General features: G+C 42.4%; 2 protein-coding genes and 1 long non-coding RNA gene across 4 annotated transcripts in view; 1 reads left to right on the top strand and 2 right to left on the bottom strand.

Annotated features, from left to right (window-relative positions):
• IGF2R (insulin like growth factor 2 receptor) overlaps positions 1 to 13243 on the bottom strand; it is a 56532-nt gene extending 43289 nt beyond the window's left edge. The window contains exons 1-2 of the mRNA XM_054628752.2: positions 13085 to 13243; positions 4705 to 4838 (exon numbers count right to left, since the gene is read on the bottom strand). Of these exons, the coding sequence (XP_054484727.2) occupies positions 4705 to 4838; positions 13085 to 13191 (241 nt within the window). The 5' untranslated portion in view covers positions 13192 to 13243. The remainder of the gene's footprint in view (positions 1 to 4704; positions 4839 to 13084) is intronic.
• A 41-nt stretch (positions 13244 to 13284) lies between these two features.
• On the top strand, positions 13285 to 19330 carry LOC129118827 (uncharacterized). 2 transcript variants are annotated; one of them, XR_013181372.1, is made up of 3 exons: positions 13285 to 15817; positions 16217 to 16753; positions 17657 to 19330. It is a non-coding gene; the product is annotated as an uncharacterized LOC129118827 (long non-coding RNA). The 2 variants fall into 2 exon arrangements; XR_008534015.2 differs by lacking the exon at positions 17657 to 19330 and having other exon boundaries at positions 16217 to 16455; positions 16542 to 17650.
• Positions 19331 to 25302: 5972 nt separating this feature from the next.
• MAS1 (MAS1 proto-oncogene, G protein-coupled receptor) lies at positions 25303 to 26292 on the bottom strand. The gene has a single exon (XM_054630617.2). The coding sequence runs from the start codon at positions 26290 to 26292 to the stop codon at positions 25303 to 25305; it is 990 nt and encodes a 329-aa protein (XP_054486592.1).
• Positions 26293 to 27640: the final 1348 nt, after the last annotated feature.

Below are 27640 nucleotides of genomic sequence, written 5' to 3' on the forward strand. Positions count from 1 at the left end.
TTTATTAAAGAGGTAATAATTAATTTCCTCTAACTACGGGCCCTGCTAAGTCCTCATTTTTCCTTATGAGCCTCCTATAAGCACTGGAATGCTGCAATAAGGTTTCCCTGGAGCCTTCTCTTCCCCAAGCTAACCAACCTCAACTCTCTCATTCTGTCTTCACAGGAGAGGTGCTCCAGCCCTGTGAGCATTTTTGTGACCCTCCTCCAGACCTGTTCCCACAGGGGCATGCCCTTCCTGTGCTGAAGACCCCAAAACTGGATGCAGTAGCTGAGGTGCAGTCTCACCAGAGAGAAAGGAGGGGCAGAATCACCTCCCTCGACCTGCTGGCCACATTGCTTTTGATACAGCTGGCTTTCTGGGCTGCAGGTGCACATTGCTGGCTCTACTTAATCTTTAATCTACTTAATGAAGAACACACTGGTGCCTGTGCACTGGCACTCTCTGCAGACAAACCCAGCACAGATCCACTGCCTCAGTGCAAATCCCCCATCCCCTTTAGCACAGCTCACATGCCGCATGATGAGTAGGGGCAGTGCTTTGTCACTGCACACTGCTCTCCTCCCCAGCACTTGACATGAAGGGGAAAGGTGGAGCACATTTCAAGTCACACTGAACACCAGCTCAGGCCACTGAAATGTTCCTGCTCAAGCCCATTTTGGTTAATATTAAACACCAAGTGCTTTTAGATCTTACATGCTAACACCAGGCTGTTCTTTTTTTTTTTTTTTTAAGGAAGTAGATTTTAATTCTGCAATGAGTTTGGTTTGAACAACAGAAAATGCTATAAAGTGTGAGCATGGATCAGCTTCCCCGTTTCCATTTTAGTTTATGTCTACACTAGGGAGAAAGCAAGTCGAATCTGTAATCATTGCAGATAGCAGCTTTGCACTTAGGCCAAATGTTATTTCATTTTAAAAAACACACTTGTAGGAACTTTGCTGAGCCTGTTACCTCCTCACTTAAGGCAAGGAAAACTACACTGCACCCACGTAAGACAGCCTAGAGAACAAAAGGGGAGCAGAAGCCAAAAAACCGTGCAGAAAGATCATACATGTGGTTTGTGCCTTTGTTATTTCCTGTATTATCAAAACACAATCTTCAGGTTCTACAGCTTCCAGCACTGATGCTAGCCAAAGTGCTATGCAGCTGTCTTAAATCTAAGAGCTACATACTGCTTTGAGAGCAAGAGTGTAACTTATCACATGATTGCTTAGAAGATACTGTCAAGGTGTCCCCTTTTCTTCCACAGATTAGCAGAAGGAAGCCAACACAACTTCTAGGCAAGAGATGTATATAGTAACAATATGCACATGACTTAAAACCCCTCCAGTTATAAATGTATACAGCTAGAAGCTCCCATTTAGCAGGGAACTTATGGCAGCACCATCTGAGGACTTCGTGCTCTGTATGCACTAGCTTCTCTCTGTGCTAAAAACACAGTACACTGCGTTAAAGGCACTTCTGAGCTGATTCCAATTTTCTCAGTTAAAGTAATATTCAAGAAAAAACAAGTTTAGCCACTAAATCTTGTTTACTACAGGCCAACACATATGCTCTCTTCCCCTTACATGCTTACAATTAGTTTGAGAACTTGCTAAAAGTCTCTTCAGTGGCACATGCCTCATCACACTCTTGCTCACAGGGCAGGGAACATCAGCCCCTCACATGATCAGCTTCCTTCCACAGCTGCAACCACTTTTACTGTAGCATCAAGCTCCCTCTACAATCATCACTCATGTTTCTTCATGCCTTCAGAGATATGTTGCTTCCACAAAGCAACACGCTATACAAATCAGCTAGAACTGTTCACAGAAATTAGCACCAAATACTTCATATTACATAGGTGTGCTAAATTAGTACCAAAGGCACTGTCCACAACATCTTCTGTTCATTGACTCCATCTGTTTAGCTACTTAGCAGGATAAAGGCACTCATGGAAGGTATCTAATCAGTTGTCCAGGAGAAAGAGGGACTTAGGTGGCAGCTATCATTTCATGTCCACCCATCCTACAGCAGCTGGACAAAGTGCACCTTCCACCATCAGGTTAAGAGACACTTAAAGTAATAGCTCCATTTTCTAGGAGCAGTCCAAGTACATAGCACATGAGCCACTAGGCATCATGGTAAGCTGAAAAGTTAAATAACTACCATGTCATTTTGATCCTCACTGATGTTCATGAACTAAACATTTGCCTACCCTTGAAAACTTCTAGGATTTCTGATCAATAAAAGTGCAGAGGAGAGGCCTCTGGGGTCTCCGTGCAAACCCTGGTATGTCATTGACACACAGTTATGATTAGCCACAAGGCTTGCCTGGGATACAGGCTGATTGCTGCCACAGAGCATATGGCCTAAACACCCCTCAGAGCTGGGAGCAACAAGCAGTCCTACAGCTGTCATCCTTTGCACAGCTAATATATATTAAAAAAAAAAAAAAAAAAAACAATTGTTTGCATTGTTGGTTGTGGGTTTTTTGGTTTTTTTTGGTTTTTTTCTGGAAGAATGAAGAAGAGAACTGATTTAGCCCATATCTGAAGAAAGCTTACTACTTAAAATTTATCAGTTAACAAACTGCCCTTCTTCCCCAAAATAAATGTCCTTCATCAGCCCACAGTTTTGGGATACAGGTAACCTCATGTCATCTGGATTGCTTGAAGACAAGTATGTGGTTTAGCTGGTTTAGGTAACCAGGAATCTACACCTGCCTAGACCTGGATAAGAGATTCCTCTTTTCTCACTAGGAGTGATTTTTTTTTTTTTTTTTAACAAAGAAGTTTGATGACCCATTAGCATGATCTAAACTCAGTGTGATGGTGATGAAGCTTCAAGGCATTTAGAGGCATGAGCAAGCACAAAACTTGGACAATTTGACCAATTAAAAAAAACAAAATTCAATAACAATGTTAACTGCTCACCTTGTTTTTGCACTTTATTGCAGGGTAGTTAAAAACATATCCCACTTGAACAAGATTCATGGCTTAGCCTTTGAAAGTCATTTCAAACTGCCTTGGCAAGACCACAGTATATCTATTGCTAAATCCTCTTCCACTCAGAAGCACAGAGGCACTCAGGAACTCAAGGTTTGCACACAGAGGAATATTTGATACTGCTCAGTCACCACCCAGCTCTGTTCACCCTTCCTCTCTCCACAAGAAGTGTGCAACAAAACCTACACAAGCCTCTAGTTCTCACACCTCCCTGTGGAGAACAGACTTCCTCAATCTCACTCCACCTGCCACATTCCAGTCTCACCCAAAGCAGCATGTTAAAACAAACGCTCAGATGCTGCTTTCTTTTCTAACCCACAGGCAACTGAAGCCTCAACAACATATGAGCTGAGACCCCCATCAGCAGAAAATAAAAATGTGTTTCATTCCTAAAATGTATAACAAGAATAACAGCATCAAGTGCTCTAACATGCCATACTCCTCAGAGAAGATGCTACACTACATGCAGATGCAGTTTGAATACAAATGCCATCTTACCAGTCATCCCAGAGAACTCTGGAGCCTGAATATACCTTTATTCATGCACTCAGCAATTCCGAAAGCCTGGGTGCCAACATTAACAGTTTGTTTGAAAAGCACTCATCGACCATAGACTAAAACCAAAGTATCTCTACTATTAATAGAGAGCTGTGGGGAGAATGGCAGCTGACTAGCTGCTGTGCATTGGCATACAGATGAGAAACTTTCCTCTTCACCACACCAGCTTGAATTGCTTGCAGTTCAAGCTCAAGCAATTCAATGAAGAATCATAGCTGCTTTTAAGAGCTGTCTGCCAATGGCTGGCAAGATTGGCAAGCATGTTAAATCAGACTTCAGATCTGCAGATACTATGAAGCAGTCTGAAGAGATATTGCTCTTCAGAATGCTATTACTTTATTCTATTAGAACTTACAGTCAACCTCACGGTTGACTCTTGAACAGTACTCATATATTATTGTCTCATTAGCCAAAACACAAGGGCAACCTCGAAAGCGACAAACATGCATGAAAATAAATCACATAAACTCATGAAAAAATACTGTTCAGAGCACAAGTTGCTTCTGACTGATGAAATCACGTGTACATGTAGAGGAATACGTCAGTTTCATATTTAGATCAGCATGCACAAGTCCGCCTCTCCTCAGAATACCAAGGACATCTGTGAACTCCTGAAGCTGACACCAGATTTCACAAGTGTAACCACACCAAAGAACTGCATGTAATTAGCTTCCTTTCCGTGTGGAACAACTTGAAGATGACACCTCAGACCCTTAGCAATACTCCCAAGATTGCATTACAAAGAGTAACCTGCCTCTGAACAAAGACCTGACATTACATCAGGCTAGGTTGAGTACACTTTAGAGCTGTAACTCAAGCTCCGTCCTGTGTTCAGTATTTACAAAGTTGTGCACAGCCGATACCCTGCCACAGGTAGATGCACTTATTGTACCAGAGGTAGCCTTGCATACTTTCACACTAGATTACAGTTAACTAGAGCGTAAGATACATTTCACTGTCCCATAAAGTCACTGTCTACAATCAGATCATGTTTTACCAAATCTCCCTAGTAAATCTGCAAAAAACCAAAGTTTTACACAGTTCCAAGGTGGGGGGGAGTAGGGGGAAATCTTTGCTAACACATCAAACTTTGCAACAGTTAAAAGATCATGCATTAACATGGTACTGAACTACCTACAAGACACTTAATACTTACCTACAGACAGATGGGTATTCGTCTTCTTGTCATACGCACAGACTGCACTTGTCCTTCCACACTCTTCAACACCAGAACAGAAATTTATTTTATAAAGCACCTCTTTGTCTGCATCAATTGCTTCCCAAGTGTAACTGAAAAGACAAAAACGCCTGTCAGTTGGTATTCAAATTGTCTGAATTGAATCTCATCTAGATACCAGTCCCTGAAATAACCAAGTTAAAGGCTAAGAGCACCACTAACTTAAATTCCTATTCATGTTCTATATTTGTAAATGCCAGAAATAATTGCTATTTTGTTGGAACTAAGAGCAGAACAGATTTAGCCACTTGTGGAATGTAACATCGAGTCCATTTTTCCCTGTCTGGAACACCCAAGTATCCATTCTTCCCCATCAAATCTCTGTGAAGGCTACCCTAAGGATCATCACCTGTGATACGTTATCCTTGACAGCTCAATAAATTTCTCAGATGACTTTGGCAGGCTGGACACTACTGCATTGTAGTGTTCTGGCCAACAACAGTGGCAGAAGTGCTAAGTCTATGTGGAATAGAGCAGTAGAGTCTCCCAGCCTCAGGGTCAAAACTGGGGTTGAGAGTCTTACAGTATTCTGACCAAAAGATGCTAACAGTGCTTATTAGGGCCTAGCTGCACCTTTAGGCATTACATATATGTGAATAACTGGAAACCAAGCAGGGCTATCCTCAAGACACCCAGTGAAAGATCACACTACCTAGCTACAGGCCTATCAGAAAGCCAGCTGTCTAAAAACTGGAAAAGGAACACGAAGCTCAGGTTAAATATAACCAGGAATAAATCTGAGTAACAGCGGAAAAAAAATGAAATGCAGCACAGTTGAGAGGCAGAGCAAGGATTCCTTCCCCTCACAGCAGGCAGTATGTCTGCAGTGAAATGTGGTCAGTTGCATGACACAGCACTGCTCAGTTTTGAGGCAGGCCCAGGTCATCTAGTTTAGAGCCAGGAGCTCTTTAGACAGCCTGGCTTACTATCAGGGTGCTCTGGCCAAGCTCTGTTAAAAAAGCACAACTCAATAAATGTTTGCTGTCACCTTGGCTCAGCTATCCCTCTTCTGGCACTGGCAGCAGCCTACATCTTCTGGACACTTGATTTTTGCAACTTAACAGATTCCCCAGCTGCCTTTCTATTCCAAGTGGAAACTTCAGTAGGATTAATACACATTCATCAACACATCAGAAAAATGAGGACACTACAGGGACTTATTAGGCATTCCTGTTATTTAAAACACACGAAATTTAGTGCACCTATCTGACCCACAGAAGCATTTGTCTTAATGCACAAATCTCAGTTGATAAGAAGCTTCACCCATCAGGTTTGTTTGCCTTAATCTCTAGGGCATATGTGTTGCACCACTCAGCATTATCATACTCCAGATCCCCCCAGGAGGAGAAACCATTCCTGTTCAGCTCTGAACTTCAGTCCGTGGATGAGAAAGGGGCAACAACAGTTTATCTACTTTATTTTAAATTTTAAATCCTCTGAGAATTCCTCTCAAACCCAATGCATCCCATATCTAATCAAAGAGCCAGCAGTAAGATATCACATACTTTTCCATTTTAATTACTGACTACGGGGCTCTTGGATTCCCTGTACTACAGCAGCCCTGCTCAATTCAGACTGCTGATGGCTGGAACAAGTTAGGAACAAATACAAGAGCATTCTCTGTGAACTAAAAAAAACAAAGAAAATCTTTATACATTAGCATAATATTATATTTGAGGCTTTACATCCCAATATAAGGGTAAAAAATAACTTGCCAGGTATTGAGTCATACCCAAAGCATCAATAAAAGTATGTATTCAAGGACTGGGTCTCTGTCAGTCCTACACAAATACTTGCCATTATTCTTTCCTCATAAGCAGGCAGACCTGACCTTTTACAATCATACTGATTAGTTCTCTCAGCTAGTCTGTTGCATTTCTGAAGTGGACAGAGGCAATATTGATGCAGGAGGATGATGAGAATTTAGCTACAGTACAGAATAACCAAAGTTCAGCAATGGAATAAAGCTTCTCAACACACAAAAAAAAAAGAAGTTAGAAGAACCTGACTATCTTCAAGAGCTCTGAAAACAGCAAGAGATTAAAATCAAAGCTTGTTTTACATCCAGGATAAAATGCATTTCAATCCAAACCAAATTTCTTCACAGTGAAGTTCCAGAAAGTTAGCATTTCTCAAATTGAGAACTGAAAATTTCTGAAGGGCTTCAGTACTCTTTTTTTTTTTTTTTTTTGACTGGTTTTGGAAGATGACAAAAAGGTAACATATAATACTAAGGCACAATGGTTTTGATCAATCTGGGGTGTTCTTCAGCGTCTTTTTGGTTTTTATAGAGACCTTGTAAGCTAAAATCTATTTGTGAATGGAACAAGAATTTAAGTCCTTCACACAACAGAATTATCACTCTGAGATTAAGGTTTTGCTTTTCCAGTTCCATGTTATGAAATAGAGGAAATAAGCATCTTCAAGTCAGTTCACCCACAGGCCAGAAGCAAAACAGAAACAAGATGTGCAGCTTACAGAACAGAAGCAAAGCAGCCACTGAAGCCAGACCTTCCCTCTGCCCTGTAACAGGCCCCTGGACAGGGAAGGTTGAGGAATCCTTCAAAACAGTCTGCACAAAAGAAATATGAAATCCAATGTTCAATCATGTTCCAAACCACAACTTCAGGGGGACAGAGAAGTGAACATCTAGTGCAGTTTCAGAGTAGTATTATATTACTTTCATAGATGTTACAGAGACTTCTATTTTTTCTAATGTGTAGGAGGAGCAAGGTAGGATTTATTCATTGTGAGTAACAGTAGCCCAGATGTAGCCTAAGCAGCTGTTCTCACAGAGATGCAAAGTACTTTCACAGTAAAAGCAAGAATTATTTCTCACACAAGTAAGACTCCGGGCATTAAATCAGTACCTGTGAATAGTTTCAAGTTGCATGTGCTCTACTTTCCAGTAAGATACAAGCTGACCTCTGTACTGCAATCCATAATGGAAACAATCTGTTGGCAACCACACTGCCCATCCTGACCATGTGACATGGACTGGCTTCCTCCAGCCTGCTCAGCACTCACCTCCACCAGTGGTGATGCCTGATGTAATCACCTCTTTGCCAGGGCCAGAAGAAGTTATCTTGTTTGAAGGGCTTAAGCTACCCTGCTTCAATGCAGTTGAGCTAGTTAGGGAGCTGTTATATCAGCACCTTTAAAAAGCAACAGCCACAATGGTGGCGGGGGGGGGCGTGATGCAACCTCTGATCCAGGGGGCTCAGTACAGATGCCATCTCACAGATTAAACCATTCAAACAGCCATTTCTGGAGCAGTTCAAGGTCAGGGCTCAAACATGCTGGCTGCCCTAAATAAAACTGTCAAACAGTTATTTTTGCTGAAACCACAACATGACACTTGTTTTCTGATAAACCCAACTGCGAGCTATCCCACAATTAAGGGATGAAACACACACCCACGTCAATCCCCCCAGGGCAGGCTCTCCTGTCTCCTGCCAGCCTTGCTGGCCCGAGCACCTGACACAAGCTGGGCCCAGGGACTGTCCTCTCTCCAAATTAACTCAGCAAAAACAACAGGTGCATGTGAACGTGTGTAGAGGGGACTGAGCCTGGCCAGTTCCCCGACTGGCTCACGGTGGTTTCTGGCCATGCACCAGCAGCAGGAGGCACGGCCAGCTCAGACCACTGTCAAAAGCAGTTGTGCAAGCAAGGTCCAAATGAGTTATTGGGAATAACCCTGCCTGCAGGTCAGCCTTTTCAGCTACCTAGCATTGTTCTTGAGACACTGAAGCAATCATATGAAAAAGAAAATTAATCTACTTTTTGGCAAGCTGCAACATCAAATGAGAGCTCTGTTTTTTTTAACAAATCAAAGAAGCAATATGAAAAAATAACATGAGAAAGGGAAAAGCAAGCCTAGTTTACTTTGTGATGAGAAGCTGAGGCACTGAAGTCAAGCAAGGTGCAAAAGGCTAACTCCTGTCACAGCAAGCACATCCTGTGAAAAATGCCAATCACTTGTTTTTAAAATTTTAAAGGTTTAATAGTAATAAAATGGTTATAAAAATAGAAATATAATTACAGTAGTAATAATTTGGACAATTTGGGTTAGGAAAATATGAGACAATAGAAACAAAGAGTTACAGACATCTGGGTACCTTTTTCTGGGCAAAATAAGCCTGAGAAAGGACACCTGCTAACAAAGGATTAACCCTTAAAAACAATAGCCTGTTGCATACTCATACACCTCATACACAATGCATAAATTCCATTCAAACACAGGATTCTGTCTGGTCATCATCAACTTCTTCTTCTTAATCCTAAAGGCATCTTCAGGGCTGAGCAAGGCAGGAAGAATTTCATTTCTTTTGATAAGAGAGCAATAAATTATTTTTTTCTGAAAGATTTAGGTGTCTCGTGGCTGCTATTTCGGTGCAAGTCCTTTCTTTAAAAAAAGTATCTTACATAGCATAGTTTCTATTTTAACCTTATGTTATAGCCTAAAACTATATTTAACACACAACTTAAAAATTAATACAGAATAACTTTCTAACATAACACATGTAATTTTAAAATTTGTGAAAAGCCAATCATAAAATATGCATTTTTCACAATCCCAATGCCAGAGCCACTTTGAGACCTGAGCGCTAGGGAACCATTTCAAATCAGCAGAGCACCAGAGAGACCACTGCCACCAATCCCCAACAACAGTTCAAGCTTTTTGGCTCTCAAAGTGTCACCCAAGGGGTGACTGCTGGAGGAACAGCGCACCCTGCTCCAAAGGGCTGTAAAGCACAGTCGCAAAGAATCATGTGTTCCCTCTCGGGGGAATGCACTGAAATAGCTCATTTTGCTGAGGGGGTGTTGTACAGACGACCTGGCAGAGAGACAAGGCAACCCACAGCCACAGAGCTGGAAAGCACATCCACATGTGATTATGCAGCCGCACGATTTTGTGCCCAGATGCTTCTCAGCTATTAGAACACTGCAGAGATTAAACAAGTATCCAAAGCTCTTCACCAGCAGTTTCAACCAACACAATCTCGGGCAGACAAGATCAGGAACAATTTCCAGGATGGCCACTGTAAATTTGAAGCTTGCAGCTCACTTGCCACAGAAATTACTATTAAATGTGACTAGCCTTTTCACACAAATGTGTACTGTAAAGAAATCTCTATGTCAAAGCAAGCTCTCCTTACAGAAAATGAGAGCTTGAACAGCACAAAGTACAGCCATCACTATGCCTCAAGAGCTTTTTAATGCATCCCTATTCATGCATAATTCTGCTCTAGCTCACCCGTCCCCTTTTCCAGCTACCACGCACACTGTGTATCTTCAGGCAAGTTTTCTTGCATGTGCATCATGCATGAGAAGCCTCAGTTACACTACAAGCTCTTCTGCTTTTTGCATCCAGAAGACATTTGGTCTTTCATGCTGCACTCTAAACCACATCTACTACACCATTTCACAGAATGCTTAAGAAAAGGGGTAGCAACCTGGAGTTTAAGTAAGTGAGAGCTATAGGAGGAGGCTCATGTGCTGAGAAATCACACTCAGACACTACAGTGGCAGCTTCCCAGGCACGTGACACACCCATTCACATCAGTATATAAGTCCAGTAATACCTTATTTATGACATCTCCCACTTCAATATGTCAAAGCACTTAATAGAACTGAATGAGTGCACTCAAAGGTCACCTCTCTGTACTCAGCACGTGCTTCTTCACCAAGGCCAAGCCTGGGCTTTCAAGCAGCACAGATGAGCACAATTGTGGTTTCACAACAAAGGCTGAAAAGACAATGTTTTGAATGAGCAAAAGTGTAGGTACAGTCAGTTGTAGGAGTTGTGTTATTAAAAACTACACATCTAAAATAAAATAGAATTGACTTACAACTCCAAAATTTGGAGTCAGTGTAATAGCAGTCTTGTGTTGTTCAGCAGTTTGAGATTCCCTTACATCCACAAGTCAAAAAATCACTGAAGTTATGCATCAGCTCCTATCCTTGCAAGGGGGCAAAAACATCACCAGTCATTAAATCACCTCTCATCCAGTATAGATTTTCAGGTGAAACAGCTCACAGAGGATGTAGTTTGTATTTGCTGCTCTACCATCACACTTAAAACATATTCTTCTTTTTCTTTAGAAAGAAAGGAAAATTACACATCAACTTTTGCAGTGTAATGTAGAAGGTGAACCCAAACTGTCAAGATTTCTTTTGAAGTAGATGGACTTAAATAACATGTCACAAAATTAACTCTGAGTCCAGAATTTTTCCTGCATTGTAACGTGAAATATATAAGGGGAAGAAGAATAACTGGGAGAGACCAAGCTGGCCAGTAACTTCCTATATCCAACCAGTTCCCTGTGCTCTTTCCCAGGTACTCATAAGGCAGCAATCCTGGAGAAACCTCTACACAGAAGATAAAAAAAGAATTCCAACTGCAAGTCACATGACAGCCCCAGTCAGCTGTCGGAGCGCACAAGAACAAAGGAGAAAGCATAACAAAATCAGTGACTGAAGCCATGCCATTAGACAAAGTTTCAGGGAATGAAAGCTTTTCTTCTTTCCCGAGACCATCCAAGCATAGCAGCAGTAAGGCTACACAAAACAAACAATGAAAAGCTCCAACTCAAGTTTAAGTAGCCTCATGCCGCAGTTCTTGCGCAAAACAGTTTTGACACCTTTCCTCCTCCCTGCAAAACAGCTTTCCTACTCTTACTTAAAGGAGAGACAGTGCCCCTTCTAACCCCCAGCAATTTCCTTCTTTGCCCACCTTCTGACACTCACACACCAGACACAACAGCTGCTGCAGTTTCACCAGCCCTATTACAGCACACAAAACCCAGGACGCTGTTTTCTTAACAGCAGTAAAACAAATAAAAAACCTTGCTTTAAGCCAGTATAAAAATAGGTTGGTCAGGGACTTGTCCTGCACACCAACATTGTAACTTTTGGCTGGGAAATCCACCAGTAGTGTGTTTGCATTGCCTGCATCATTCCTCACTTGGTAAAGTTTTTTGGCAACTGTACCCAAGAAGAAACTTCACCACTGAACTCCATGGGGACTTCCCACCTATCAGAGCACAAGTTCTTATTTTTTCTTTTACCCATTATGGATTACTGGACATAAATCCTCCAAAGCAGTTTTTTCCCCACCACGGCACAACAGCAAATACATGTTTTTGAAGCAGTCCATCTTAAAAGGAAACCTGCTGATTATGCTATCTACGTGCAAATTATTTCTAATTGCCAGTAACAAAATGAAACCAGCTGAAGTAATTTGCATCCAAAATGAGACTGCATGTCTCTCCATAGGACTCTCAAATATTCCTCTAGTCATAGACACACAACAAAGCCAGAGAAAAAGGGAAAAAAACAACAATAACAAAAATCACTCATCAGAGTAGCTAAATTCCCTCCAAAAGCTACACAATAGTGCCTTGATTCTGCAATAAGGGTGGTCATCTGACAAAACCACAAAACCAATTTTTGCCACCTTCATGGGTTATTCTTGCAAGCCAACCCATATTTTCCCCCCTTTTTTCATCATTTAAAAATATCATATTGCTTATTATATCATATCCCAAATTCTGCCAGGTGAAGAGCCCATTTCCTCCAGGGATCTGACCCTAGTGCTACATTCACCCTGCAACACTGGTGCTTCCACAGTGACACTGACTGAAATAACATGTTCTTGTATGCACTCCGCATATTCTGGCCAAATAATTAAGAAATTAAGACTGGCGAGATATTGGTGCTATATAAATTCACGGATGAAACTGGAGCAGAAAAATGTCATGACATGAATAATGGTGCCATTTGCACGTGCTAAGTTTCCCAAAGCTTTCTTAACTCGCTTGTAAGCAACCGAATGGGTCATGGTGATACTTTTAGCAAGGAGCCAACTCTCAAGTGACATCCCTTCCAAACCAACACCGCTTTGTGTTTTTCAGACTAGACCGACCACAGGCGCCTTGCAGAGCGCAAGCCTACCCATCCTCTCGCCCGCAGATTTCCTATATCTGCGGAGACCCACGCAGAGAGGTCCCGCAGGCAGCGGCCCCTCAAGCTCCCAGCCCTGCTGAGCCTTCGCCGCGGACCAGCCTCGGCCTCACGCCCGGGGACACGGCCGCTGCTTCCCCCAGGGATTCCCGGCCTGACCCTTCCGGGACGGGCGAGCAATAGCCCGGGGGACCGTGCCCGCGCTGCCGAGTCCCGGTGCTGCGCTCCGCGGAGGGCAGGAGCAGCACGGGCACCAAGATACACCGCCCCCCCTCCCCGTACCCCCGGTACAGCCCTTCCCCAGCCGCCCCATCGCGTCCCAGCGGCCGCCCACCTGCACAGGTCCTGGTAGGAGTCGGGGAGCGCGGCGGCGGCGGCCGCGGCGGCGGGCGGGAGCAGCGCCAGGAGGGCGCCGAGCAGCAGCGAGGCCATGGGCGCCATGGGCCGGGCTGCCCCGGGACGTCAGGCGCCGCCGCGTCATGTGACCGCCGCGCGCCCCGGCCATGTGACCGCCGCCGTGCGCGGACACGGCGCTCACGTGAGGCGCGTCCCCTACCCCCGGGCCGCGCGGCGACAGCGGGACACGGCGACAGGGGGACACGGCGACAGCGGGACACGGCGACAGGGGGGCACCGCGATAGCGGGATACCCGTGTCCTCGGGGCTGCTGGCCGGCCGGCTGAGGAGCGCAGGGGCCCGGCCGGTGGGGCGCGCCGCCAGCGGGTTGCAGCGTCCCGGAGCGAGTCCCGCTGAGGGCAGCAAAGGTGAAGGGACCCGAGCAAGTCTTAGCAAGGACAGGCTGGGGGAGCTGGGCCTGGAGAAGGGATCTCGTCAGTGTCTGTAAGTGTGTTAAGGGGGAGTGCCGAGAGGGTGTTCCAGGCTCTCCTTGTGGTGCCCAGCAGTAGGACAAGAGGCTGAAACTGATTCACAGGAAGATCCCGCTGAACACGAGGAAGAACTTCTTTACTGTGCGAGTAACCACGCACTGGAACAGGTTGCCCAGAGAGAGTGTGGAGTCTCCCTCACTGGAGATTCCCTCACTGGAATCACCTGTACGCATTCCTGTGCCATGCGCTCTGGGACCACCCTTCCTGAGCAGGGAGGTTGGACCAGATGACCCACTGCGGTCCCTTCTGACCTGAACCACTCTGTGATTCTGTGGCTTGGTGCTTGAGTCAAAGAAATGCTGTTTAGGAAACATTAAGAGAGGTTTTAAATAAGTTATTCAAAATGTACAGCGAAATATTGTGAGAGATCAGGAGACAAAACCCATTAGGGAGGAAGGCTGAGGAGGCAATGACAGTGGTTAGTTGTCTGGCTGCAAGAATTATTACTGCAGCAGGGAGGCTGGTGTGGTGTGGAAATTGCCCCCGTTTCAGCAGAGGGCAGGAGGGGAGGCTTGCACAAGGCAGCCGCAGCCTTGTCAGCAGGAAGTGAAACACACGCTGTCCTACCTCCACTGCCTCCTGGCCTACAGAGAAAAGTGACCCAGCCTGGAGCTTGCATAATTATCTCCAGAATTTAGCAAATTTTAACTGCACTGTAAAGATTCAAGAAGGAATTCATTAGTAAATTTTTATGAAAGTGCAGTTAAGAAGAAAAGCACCTTTGAGAGTGGTAAGTGGCATAAGGGTGGGAGAAAGAAAGAAAACTAAAAGTTACACTCATTAAACAGACAGCTGTCTTCTGTGAAGAAATCCTGTTCTCTAATTATGAATACTTTCCAAAAGCCATTTGCACAAAAAAAAAACCACACCCAAAAAAGGCCTAAAACTGAAATAGTTTTTCTTGCTCCATTCCCTAGCATCCATGAGAATGAGGCAGCACTGAAGATCTGCCTCTCAGGCAGTTCAGCATGGTTCCAGGCTGCTGTGATCTCCTTCTCCTCTCTTTTCTCTCAGACAGAGCCCAGCTCTCTGGTAGCATTAGCTCTGCAGCAGGGCAGGCAGCTGCCTGAAGGTGCTGCCCTGGCTGAAAGCTGGCACACTATTCTGATTGTTTTGTGCAGGTTTGCAGCTGAACCTCTCACCTGACTTGCTAGGCTCACTGCATATCTGCACAAACACCAGCAGCAGCTCCAGAAGGGGCAGAGGAACTGCAGAAAAAGAACTGTTAAAAGGGACTGAGTAAATGCTATTGTCCTCTGCAGTTTTCTACTGCAATATAATGGATTATTGTCAATTCTTTGTCTTTTATTTTAGCCTTCAGTGGATTCCTGAAAGTTCTAAATCTGATTACCCAAGAATCCCTGTTGTCTGCTTTTAAGACTCCAGCCTGTATAAAGAGAAGCTTGATGACACCAACTCAAAGGCTCAAAAAGACAAAACAAAAGCAGTTGACAAAAAGAATACTAAGTTTGTTAATTTCTGGGGTTATGTTTCTTAAACTTTGCTGCTCTGCTGGCAGGACTAGCATCACTCACTTTCCACAGAGCAGTGCAAAAAGAAGAGACTTGGTGGAAATCCTGTCTCTGCTTACCAACTTGAATTAAAAATGTATCAGCCAGGAAATTCACTGCAGACAGCAGAGCAGGCAGACATTCTGTAGCTGCTGATCCTATTAGCTACCCAGGTTTCTGCAAATAGGGCTTTATCCCTGAAATTTTCTTTGTGTAGATTTAAGTACCTGAATACCACTGAAGACAATGTGACATCTCACCTTGTAACATTAAGAATACGTATGAATATTGCAGTGTCAGGGCCTGGTAGTGCAGAAACAGTTAATTTCAGTTATCTGGTAAGAGCTAACTCAAAGTTGTTTACTGACAAAAGAATGAAGAAGTTTAGAGTGGCATTCTTCACTCTTTGTACTGCTATGAATGCTTAGGCCTCTGTATTTGCACAAGACTTCAGAGCAGTTTCTTTGCATACAGAGGAAAGTATGTGAACATCTATCTAGGAAGAAGGAAAGAAATTGACATACCTGGGGGCAAAATCCCAGTTAGAAAGGAAAAGGAACAGACCAGAAATTCTTCTTTCATCTGCTGTGCTAATACATAAACATCAACCTAACAATGAACCAGTGTTGCAACACAGCAAGGGTGCTGCAGAAATACTGAAATACACAATGTAAGTGCAAATACCTTTAAAATAAAATGAAATAAAAGTTTGCAAGTTCCAATCATGTGACTGTTTCCATTTACTACATATTTTCCTTAGCCTTTATAATCTGGTGGATGCAGCAATTCTTTCAAGATTCATGGATTTTTTGCCATGTTTCAAGCTAGCTACATGCAATAGAAATTGTCAGGACCTATGTGTCAGTCATTTTTGTATCCTAAACTATTTTGCAAATAGCCCATAGGAATATGTAATTCTGAGTGTGATTTATAAATAATAAAGTATAATAAATATTTACCTCCCATACTTAATCATACTGGCATCTCAGCTAACCATGTACCATGACAGAGTGTTAAAATATTCTGAAACTATGCAATTGTCCTAATCTTACCTTTTCCCTTCCCTCAGGAGAAGTTGAGCATGATGGCTGTTAGTTATATGGAGTAAATCCCAGTACACCTGAAAGTCTTGCTGCAATTTCCAAACCACTGTGGATGGTTTTCAGTAGGCACAGTGTCATGAATAAGTGATGGATACACGGGTCCTCCAGGATTCTTCTTTTCCTCTTGCCAGGTGTCAAGTGTCGCATCATTTTTTGTTCTTCTGACTCAGAGTCTTGCTTCATGTGGCCACCATCAGCTGTGCAGGTCAGGCAGGCTGAGAGGCAGCTCACTTCTACTGCTACTGTCTCAGTTCCCTCTAACACTCATATCTGATCTCTAATTCTTTTCAGTAATTGGAACAAAAAAATTTTCAGCATCCAGAGCTGTTTTTACATTTGATCGTGGGAAATTCCTTATCCTGTGAGGTCTGGAGAGTTTCTTTCTATCTGTCTGTAAGCTACATTATGTTGAAGTAATTACTTTTATACTTCATGGAAACTTCATAAGGCTCTTCCGTGGAGCTGTGCAGTTTTTCAAAAAGCACAGATATGCCACTCACTGGGTAGTTTATTTTTCTTTCCTGTTCTCTTGCTTGCTGTTCTATACTTCAGTCTTCTAATGTTACTCCCATTGCCATTACTTCTAAATGCTCCTTATTCTTTTTGCTGCTTGTTTCTGATGCTTCCTACTTCTTTCTGTTCTACGTCTACTCTCCTTAGCATTTTTAAAGGCAAGCTCTCGATAAGAGCTACCTTCTGATTTGTTCTGATGAGTTACCCTGCTTTATAACAAAGAAAACCAGTCCCTGATGACCTTGTTTTGCAGACTTAGGTTTAGGCTTCCCAAAGCAGTTAGGGAGATAATGAATGACATTTCCTAATCTAGATGGTACTGTTCAATGCTACCTTAAAAGAACATCAGCTTTGTCTGAGCACTTTATGTGAAATCTTTGTCTTGTTGGGGACGTCCTTACGTGCTGTACTCAGTGTTTGCACTGAAAAGGGCCCTGTTTTGTGCTGTGGCTTAGGAGTTAGTGTTGATAATATAGAGGTGTTTTGGTTATTGCTGAGCAGGGCTCACACAGCATCAAGGTCTTTTCTGCCTCTCACCTCCCCCCAGCCACCACTGAGAGGGCTGGAGGTGCACAGGGTGTTGGGAGGGGACACAGGCAGGACAGCCAAGCCCAAGTGACCACAGGGATATCCCACACCACACAGCACCGTGCTTACATGTGGAGCTGCGGGAAGAAGGAGGAAGAGGGGATGTTTGGGGTGACAGTGTGTGTCTTCCCTAGTCACTGTTCCACATGATGAAGCCGAGCTTTCCTGGGGATGGTTGAACACCTGCCTGCCTGTGGGAGCAGTGAATGAATGCCTTGTTCACTTTGCTTGTGGCGTGCCTTATGCTTTCGCTATTTAATTGTCTTTATCTCAGCCTGCAAGTTTTCTCACTTTTACCCTTCCAGTTCTCTCCTGAAAGAGAGAGCAAGTGGCTCATGGAGGTTGGTTGCCAGCTGGGTCTAAACCACAGCACTAACCTAGAGCAATGCCTGAAGCTGGAAACTGCTGTGGATCCTGGGCTGGGAGAAGTGCAAGCTGGTACAAGATGTGTAAAGACCACCTTTTTACAATGGCAAAAACCTGCAGATGTCTCATGCGGAGCTGAAGTGAAAAAATGAATCATCTGGAAGTCTTACTGCTTCATCGTGTTTTATTTTTATTGTAAGACAATAGGCAACATTTCTTTTTCTCTTTCAGTAGTTATTTCACCTAATTCAGTAGTATTATGTAAGAAAATATGTTGTCATCTGTTCCTTCTTGATTGTTACAAGGTAGCTGATAAATTTCTGGTTTGCTGTATTTTTCCTGGTTCTTTGTAATGGGAAATTTCAAAGAAAAACAAATTCTTCTTTCCCATGTAGCTGCATTTCCCATTTCAGCATCACACTTAAAAAATAACAAACTTCATACACAGCAGAGAAATTTAAAAAAATTGTTTCATTTAAAGCATCAAGGCTCAACCTACATTTTCTTTCTTCCTAGTCCTCTCAGAGGTAAAGAACTTTGTGAAGGACTAAAATATGTGGTATACTTTATTCAGGTGATTTTTCTATCACCCTGCCTTGCTTGAATTTATTGATATATTCTGATGATACATTTATATATTCTGTCCATGCATATATATATTTGTTTTTATAGCCACATTCATAAATAGGTTTAGGCCAGTATTAAACTTCTTCTAGGCATGCATTTTATTTCCATTACATTTGTCTGTAAAACATTTTAAGATATCTGAAGTAGAAGAAAGAAGTGTACATATTAATTTACTTAGAAGAAAAGTAACAATCTGGGTTTTTTTAATAATAGATACCGCATTGCCCTAGATGTTTTATATTCACAAGTTGCTGAAGGAGATAGGGTAGAGAAAAATAAGTATCAGTGTACGCATGAAGGCCCAGGTAAGCCATTACAGTATTGAATAAATGGTTCGATTAGAGATTCACATTAGATCATAAAAACCGGTTGCACATGTGGATCACAAGACAAGAAGGAGATCTCCATACTGCACAGTTTCGGATCTGTAATATTGCCATCTGAATCTGTGCAGTAATCCAGATTTTCCTTGCCTTTTTCAGTCAGAGCCAGAGTAAAATGAACAGAAAGTATACAAATATGATAGTGAATGTGCTAAGAAATATGCATCAGATAGACATGGAATGACAACTGTCTTAAAGAGTTTTCTGGCATTTTTTCATGTACTGATATGACATTTAAAGATATGATAGATGTTACAGTGGGGAAGAAAATCTTTCGGTTCACCCTTACTGAAGTGAACACCGTAGTGAAAAAATTGCTAGTAATAAATACTGATATTATCAGACAGTTATTGCCTTAGCAGCTGAAATAAAGTAATATTAGGAAATGCCATATGTGTTCTCATCCAAAATAGGATAGAAGGTTTGTCCCACACAAGAGAGAAAATAGTTTTCTCTGTATATTATTTGTCTTAACTTTTACCTTCTCAATGTTCTAACATGTGCTCGAGCCTCAGAGTCTGCTCTCTGAAGCAGGTGTTGGAGCTTTCTCATGAGCTAGCAGTAATTTGTCTTTGAAGCCTTCAATAAAACTAGTCGGAGGGATTTTCTGTGTCTTTTCTCTCTTGCTGCTCCACACAAAGCAATAATGAGGAGACTGAGACTGTTTGATGATGGGCAGTGATGCTGAAAGCTTGTTGAGTCCCTTGGGCAGTGTTTTGTTATCCCAGAGCTACAGCAGGGACATGATGTCATGAGCATGGCCAAGAGAAGAACATGATAGCTGCACTGACTCTGAGTAAACAGGACAGGAGGCATCAATTCTATGCAGGATTTTACAAGCCTTATGTGAATAATGAAACTGGGGGAGGTATGAGTGGAGTACACAGTAGGAAACTCAGGGTGAATAGATAGCTGAGAGATGCAGGGCATGTATCTCACCGTGTCTGCCCAAGGAGTTAAAATAGCTGCGCTGTTGTAGGCTTGAAGTCTCCTGCCACAGGGATTAAACAAGGGAGAACCCACAGGATGTCACATGCAGTGGCTGAATGGTGCTTTGGGAGGTGACATCAAATCCAGACACAAAAGTACAGAGAAAAGTTTCTCCACATTGAATGGTGCTAAGAAACAGAGGCCAGTGTTGTACTGAAATGCTATATGTGCTGACAGATAAATGAACCAAAAGAGAGGTGACAGTATAAAGAATATAGTTATTGAGCAGAGCTATATTTACAGAGGACCTCAGCCAGACCAAGGTTAGCAATAGAGATACTGTTTACTGTTCAGACACTGGTCTGACAGGCTCAGCCTGTCCCCTGGCTAAGGGCAGGTCCATTCCAGCCCATGCCCAGGGAAAGGAAAAAAAAATTAGCCAAAACAAAAGTTACTGATTGTATATATTTATTTTCACAAAATAATTACATTTTGCTGTAGTATATAATTGAGTACAGTCATTGAGCTTAGCATATGTGGTCATCTGAAATACTTTACTTGTAACAAAGAGAACTTTTTTCCTATAAATAATATAAAAAGTTATATCTGAAACACATATATCACTCTTTGAGTTCAAAAATAAATCCAGATAGACCAAAGACAACATGAAACATAAAGCACCCTCCTCTAATGCATTAAGCAAATGGAGTTTTTGTTCTAAGACAGAGCATTGATACCAAGGTGTTTAGTCCATCTCCTGCATGTAGCTGTTAAATTTTACATCTCTTTGAACACTATACCTAAAAATACTGATTCTATGAATATTTTAATTTATTCTTTACCTCAAAATGCTGATAACTTTTATCATTATAATTGTTATCTATTTGCTATAATGTCCACTTTTCTAGAGCCATATATTTTATAAAGAAAATTCTTAACAGGAGAAATAAATAATTAAAAGGTACTCCAATTCCAGAGATGCTTTGTGTCCAGAGGGAAAAAAAATGTGTGCTCTAAGAGAAAAAAAATTAGTTGCTTTGTATTGCATCTTGCTTAGTGGTGTTAAAATGATAGAATCCAAGTAAGAATTTCATTCTCCAATTCCTGAAAAAAATCCTTCAGAATAAACATGAAATACTTCTGTGAAAGTGTTGAAGACATAAAAAACTCATATGGCTTCCATGGAGGTCAGATGTTTTTGTTGGAGAAATCCATTGAAAGTTACCAAGTGTAAAGATTTCTAGAGCAAAGTGTTTCTGAGCTGATAACTGCTGAAGGCTTGGAGAGGATGAGAATGAAGAATGATATGGGTTTGCTCTGTTCCTTCTCCTCTGTAGGCATCTGCTTGGGAACACTGCTGGAGACAGGATTAGGGGCCAGATGGATACAGCCACAGCCGCTCCCTCCCCTTTCCTACCCTTCATATCTCTGAAACACCTGAAGCAAGGACTCTAGAAATACTTAACTAAGCCAGCAGCAGGTCTAGTCTTGTGTATTTAATGAGGCAAGAGTCCAGTTTGGAGAAAAAAATAGGTTGCAATGATATAATTAAAAATGGAATGTTATATGCAAGGAAGAAGTATTAGAATCATTCAGGCTATCTCAGTACCTCTAATTTGAATTCAGAGTTTTGCACCTGTAATACTTTTGTTTGAATGTGGATCCTGATGCTTCATCTTTTAGGCTTGTGTGAATCAACTGGAAAATAAAATAATTCCATGTGGACATCGCACAAATGCCTGGGCAACCAAATAGAAAGCAAACTGGCTTTCCAGTTGGATAGGCAGCTAGAAACCCTGTGTAGTGGATTTTAGTGAATTATTTCTGCATGGAGTTGGGAAGAGAAGCAGCAGGCACACAAATGGCAAGGCAGCATTGTATGGTATGAGCTACACATAAGCTCACACTGACTTTCTGCTTTCCCTTGGCCTGGTACCTTCTGAGAGTATCTTCTGCTGGCCACTACCATCACTGCAACGTCTGCTCATAAAACCCAGTGTGTGGGTCGTGCTCTCCCTGGGACTGCCACAGCAGGAGGACTTGAGAAGGAAGAATCTCTCTGGGGGGAGCCAGACAATCTATCTAGGGTTTTTGGAGGACCCTGCAAAGGAACCATCCCTCTTACCCTCACTCCACAAAGTGACCTGAGGCATTTTACCAGGGAATGCTATGGACTTGTGGATGGTTCTCATGCTGAGAAAGGGAGGTTTGTTGTTTGCAGCAACCAGTACAACTGGGAAACATTTCAGCTTCCTTTAGAGGATTTCCCAGGGTATGCTCCAGGCTAGAAGTAAACTGGGCAATATCATGTTCCTCACTTCTCTGTCCTTGTTGTCACAAGGACTGTTCACAAAGTCCTTAACTCACAAAGTCTGTGAGTTATAGAGGAAAGCTGCTGCATAAACCATCACATCATTTTGGGCCTGAAACAGCAGCCTGTCCCATATCATCCTCTGCACCCAAGGAGTAGCTAAAGAACAAAAACTATTCTGTGTCTAGGGAAGTGACTTTTCTCCTTGTATTTCTAGTCACACTTTTACAGCCCACAACATTCATTAGTATCAATTTGATCAGAAGCCTGGTAAAGAGCATTTTAACAAAGCAAGCTGTATACAGGACATTACTTTCCTGAATAATTCCTTGTCTTGGCAGCACAGCAAAATTACATCCTTATTATCCCAGACATTACAAGAGATAACCAAGAGATAGTTGCTGTTCTAAAGTGCCTGTAGTGCAAATGTGAAAGCACAACACTGGAGGCAAAATAATACAACTCTCATTTTATAGGTAGGAAAGAGTGGCACAGAAAAATTAGATGCCAATACTGCATTAAAATAGAACCCACCTCTCTAAGCTCCATCGATAGTACTTGACCCTCAAGACAACCTTTCCTGTTCTGCACCACTAAAGAGTGCTAAAACCATCTGATTTGCACAGTGGTATTTCAATCTCTCCCACAGTTGCAAATAATTTTTAAAGATGCAAGCTGGTGGGGAATCACGTCCTTGTTGTGCAACAAATTGTCACATTTTCCATGTCTTGGGTTTTGGTTTTTTTTTAATCATGGAATCATGTGCTTATTAGTTCCCCTTGTACTGCAGCCTGTCTGCACAGAGAACAGTCACCAGGTGCTATGATAAAGAAGAAAGAACATCCATAAGTTATTTTTATCAATCCACTGGGAAATATTAATAATTTTTCAACTGTTAGATGTTCATTCTTATTTGTCCTTCTGGATGTGCATCTCATGCTGAGTTTTAATTTTTGTTGCTTTGGGAACTGATCTACGGACTGTTGTCCAAAATCTGAAACATTTGGAGGCATGGCCAGGTGAAAAGGGGTAATAAGCTAAAAGCTAGAGCATTATTCAGCTCACAAGCATCCCCATTGCCCTGCTGCATATTATTGCCTCTTCAGATCTACTGCCCTGGCTGCATGCATGGTGATCTTTAACCCAAGCCTGTTGTAATAATCTGGATATGTTTAAGCACTGGAAATCATGTGCCTTACCTCACCTGAATCACTCTGAGAGAACTGGGTTCCATGTGTGGCTACAGCAGAAGCATGTGTTGGAGATGCTTCTGTTGCCCCTGTCTCTGGTTCTCTGTGTGATTATTGTAAAAAGTTTTGAGGTAAGGGTAGGGAACAGCTTTAAAGGAAAGTCTGGGGGTTTTTAAGAGGGGCTAGATCTATCCTAGTATTTAAGTTTATGGCATTCATCAGTGTTGACAAATTTCCCTGCAGTCCCCCAGCCCTCAGCAGCTGCGTGCACATACATGACACATGTATGTGGACATCACACTCACTTTTCCCCCTGGCCCTCCCTCACAAGGTGTCCAGAGACCTCCTTGCCCTCTCCTGCACTCCCCATCGACAAGGGGGTGCAGCTCAGCTGATGTGTCATTCCAGCAGCACAGTAGATCTCTGTCCTAAGAGAGAAGAGACTCCATTCATCTACCACCCGAACCAGTAGATGTGACAAGCCTGGGACTGGAGTTTCAATGACAAAAACTGGGACTGGGGGAGGGCTGTCATAGGTAAAGGTTTTGATGGAGTGAGGGACTCAGGAAGATGTAGGAGTAACTTCTTCCTTCTCCCAAGTCTTCTACAATGACACATTGCAAAGCTTTAATATAAGGAGGAAGGGGCACGTGTAGAAAGAACATTTATTCTTCTGAGATCTCTTTTCTACATGAATTCCCATCTGATCCTCTGTCTAAACCTACAATCTTCCTTATTCCAGGACTGGCAGTCTTTCAGCAAAGGAGGGGTGGGTTGTATTTTTCTTTCCCCAGTTAGCTATTAAGTGTGCCAATGGAAACTTGGCGGGAAGCTGAAGATGCTGCCTTTGCTTGTAGGGGGAGGTCTCAGCTCCTGCTGAATTTGGAGCTCCTTGGGGGCCAGAAGCAAATGTGTGTCTCTTTAAATGTGCCACTGTGCTCTGACTGACAAAATCTGCCATGTTCTGTGTGATAAAGCTCATCTGGCCCCATCATATCTTTCCTATTGTCCTCTGCACTCTGCAGCTTGGCTATAGTTGGGCAAGTGACCCTGGGAATTAAACGCCACAAAATAGCAGCCCCAGTACCCTGGTATACAACAGAGGGAGGCAGGCAGCTGGAAAAGTGTGGCTGGTGTGTAGCTCCAGTTATTCATTGTGTAAGGCACCTTTCTTTTTTCTGTTTTTCCAAAACTGGTTGTTATAAAACAGAGAGGCCACACAGGGGACATATATTCTCCAAAGAAAAGATAAATACTAACTATGTGGTTGGGACAGCAAATATTGGGACTGACTTTCTCATAGACTCCTTGAATATCTAAACCTACAGGAATGCTGACATTTTTGGGGATAAGCCTGCCTCACCCTTCATAATTAGGGCAAAAGCCTCTGTGAGTTGGCAACATCCCTGTGTTGCCAGATACTCCTATGTGTCAAGTACCGAATTATCCAAGGACCCAGAGACATCTTGGTGTCAGTGGAAATTATGCAACATATACTTTGAAAACAAATTCTGAAGTTTAACAACAGATTAATTAGGCCATTTAACATATACTTAAATGTCTTTCTAGATCAAAGTTGCACCATATGTGCCTTGCTATGTATGGGGACTGACTGTCATACATGGATTTCTTCCTCTGTTTCCCCCAGGGAGCAGCTCTTTTGCGCACTTAAACGAGCTGGAAACAGTTGAAATTAAATCCCAGTATGTAACGTGAATCCTGTGTTTAGTGGGTTTGACTTTTAAAAATGCGAACACACACAGGCCCTGATGACTTCAATAGCATTTATGGGTGCTCGGTGATTTTATAAATGTCACACTATTTATAACATATTTCTGTGTCCTTTTTTAATATTCTCTGTTGGCCTATCCATTTTTCACTGTGGTATCTTTGATTGGTATAGTCACATCAGGATGTAGCATGTATTTGAATAATTAAGAAAATACAAATTAAAAAAAAAACAAATAAAAGTTATCTTTATTCTAGTCCCTGTTTTTCCATTGCTCAACCACCAAAGATAACAATATCATTTCACCTTTGCTTTTTACATTCTATGAAAAATACTTTTCGTTTTGCAGAGGCTTATTAAATGTTCCACGTCCAATTATTTCAATCATGTGCCCCTACAGTTTCCCCCCTAAGCTTTAGAAAATTGTTTCGGCTATATCCAAACTCATGCCCACTTCCTGGCTTCTTGGCCGCAAGCCATCAGTGAGAGCTCTGCTAAGAACCACTTTGAGGCTCTCCTTGAACCTCCTCTTCTTGCTGCTTCCTACAAAGAAGTAAACCAGGGGGTTGATGCTACTGTTAACGGTGGAGAGAACAATGGTGACGTGGTTCTGCTGGCTGAGCAAAGATGACCAGTGGTGGTAATTCAGAAGATACAGCAGCCTCATAGGCATGGCAAAGATGAGGAAGACAATGACTGTGGCCACAATGATGATGTAGAGCTTTGACGAATGAGGTCTCAGGGAGTTACGGCGAATCCTGATAACCAAGATCAGGCTGGACAGAATCATTAGAGGAATGAAGATCATGAAAGTCAGGATCCACGTGAAGATGAGCAGTGCTTGGCAATGGTTGCCGTCGTCGAATTGTTCCTTGGTTGAATCATCTTTGCATGTTAAATATTCGGCCACTGTCATGAAAAAAGACAGAGTCCACAGAATGGCGCACACGATTGCCGACTGGTGCTGCGACCGGTGGCATCGGTACCAGATGGGGTAAACAATAGACAGACACCTCTCAATACTGATGGCTGTCAGGAGATAGAGACCAGTATTATAGCCAAGAAGGAAGACAATAGATAGTGTGGTGGTTACATAATAGTAAAAACCGTATGCGAATCCAAAACCAGCAATGTACTCAATTGACAGAATAAACGTACAAAGCAGTAAGGAGATATCAGCAATGGACAAGTGTGTGATGTACGCAGTGAATGGGTTTCTTTTGATCTGGAAGCAGAGGCACCAGAGGACAATTCCATTTTCACAAAAACCCAGGAAGGAGATGATCATAATTACCCAAAGTGGGGTCAATATCTCCCAGACCCTTTCCTGTGTAGAAATGTTTCTGTGCATTGAGATGTTCTCTGTGCCTTCGCTGGGATGAAACGTTATGTTTGACTCATCCATGGGGAAAGCTCAAGTTTGGATAGCACAGCTCTTCCTTCTGTAAATATGTATAAAAATATACTGTGAGCATTGTGTGCTCCTCCCCTCCCCCTTCTCCTTCTGTTTTGTGGACCCTCAATTTCTGGACATACATGACGGCCTTGGAAAAAGGCACACCAGCTTTGATATACTGATGCTAGATAAAACCCAATTAGAACTGCTCTCGCCAATGTTAAAGGTCACTAAGCCCATCATGCTAGCAGAAATCCTGAGCTGCCTTCTCCAAGGGGCTCAGCCTGTGAGTGCTAAACCACAGCTAAAGAGATTCTCTTAAAGAGCTCTTGGACAAGCAATGTCCCCATCACATTGCACAGTTTCATTATATAGTCATGACAAATGGCATTGGTAGCTCTTGTTAGAGCCCTGGATTGTTCCCAGAGAGGTCTCTTCAGTTCCTATTGAAGTTAATGGCATTAATTTTAAGTTAAACTTATTCATTTGAAGTGAACTTGGCTCATAGGTTTTTTGGCTTAAAAAAAAACATTAATACCAACATCAGTTTTCCAGAAAGGGATTTAATTAAGTAAAAATAATTTGTAGTTATTCAGCATTGTATTTCCTCCAAGTACAGAGGTGGAGGGAAGGCAAAATGGCACTGTTTTGAGAGAGCAATTTCTTACCTGCTTTAAGTGCCATTTATCACAGCATAACAAAATTTAAACATGTTTACACACTCTGAACACTTAACATGACTGCAGGTATCTTGCAAACATTATAAATCTAACCCATCACAAGGAGATGTTGTTCATCACATCGTGTTCATCATCATCATCATCACCACAATCTGTTCAGTTTCCCTGCCATTGTTACAATGGTTTTAACTGTTGTTTTGCTGAGTTATGGGGTAAGTTCTCCTTTTATCTCATAACAGAGAGTTGGTAGCATTGGCTTCTGCTGATTTTCATACAAATATTTCATACCCCATTCCCTGTTAACTTCCCAGCTGCCCTGTGATGATGCACAGTCACATTCAGGACACTTCTGGATTTACTGATGTTAACAGGGACTAACTGTTGACAATAAGCTTGCCTAGCTGACTTGGTTCATCCACATAAGTTACCTTGTTCATTAACGTACCCATACTGTCAAGTAGTTAAGAACATCAAATGCAAGGTAAAGAAGTTTTACTGGAGCAACGATTATTTAAAGAGAGCCATTCACCCTAGTCATAATTTTTCTCTCATGACCCTTGCATTTCCTGATTTTAAAATAGCTCCTTAAGACAAGGATATCACAGTCTAAGAATGAGCATTCTGTAACAACCTGGGAAGCCTCAGGCCTTGCTGGCATTTAAACCTGTGCAAAAATG

This window comes from Agelaius phoeniceus, chromosome 3 (assembly GCF_051311805.1).
Source record: "Agelaius phoeniceus isolate bAgePho1 chromosome 3, bAgePho1.hap1, whole genome shotgun sequence".
Lineage (NCBI taxonomy): Eukaryota > Metazoa > Chordata > Aves > Passeriformes > Icteridae > Agelaius > Agelaius phoeniceus.

What these genes read in the sequence shown, in the direction of transcription:
- MAS1 (XM_054630617.2), bottom strand. Translation starts at nt 26,292, where the DNA reads ATGGATGAGTCAAACATAACGTTTCATCCCAGCGAAGGCACAGAGAAC.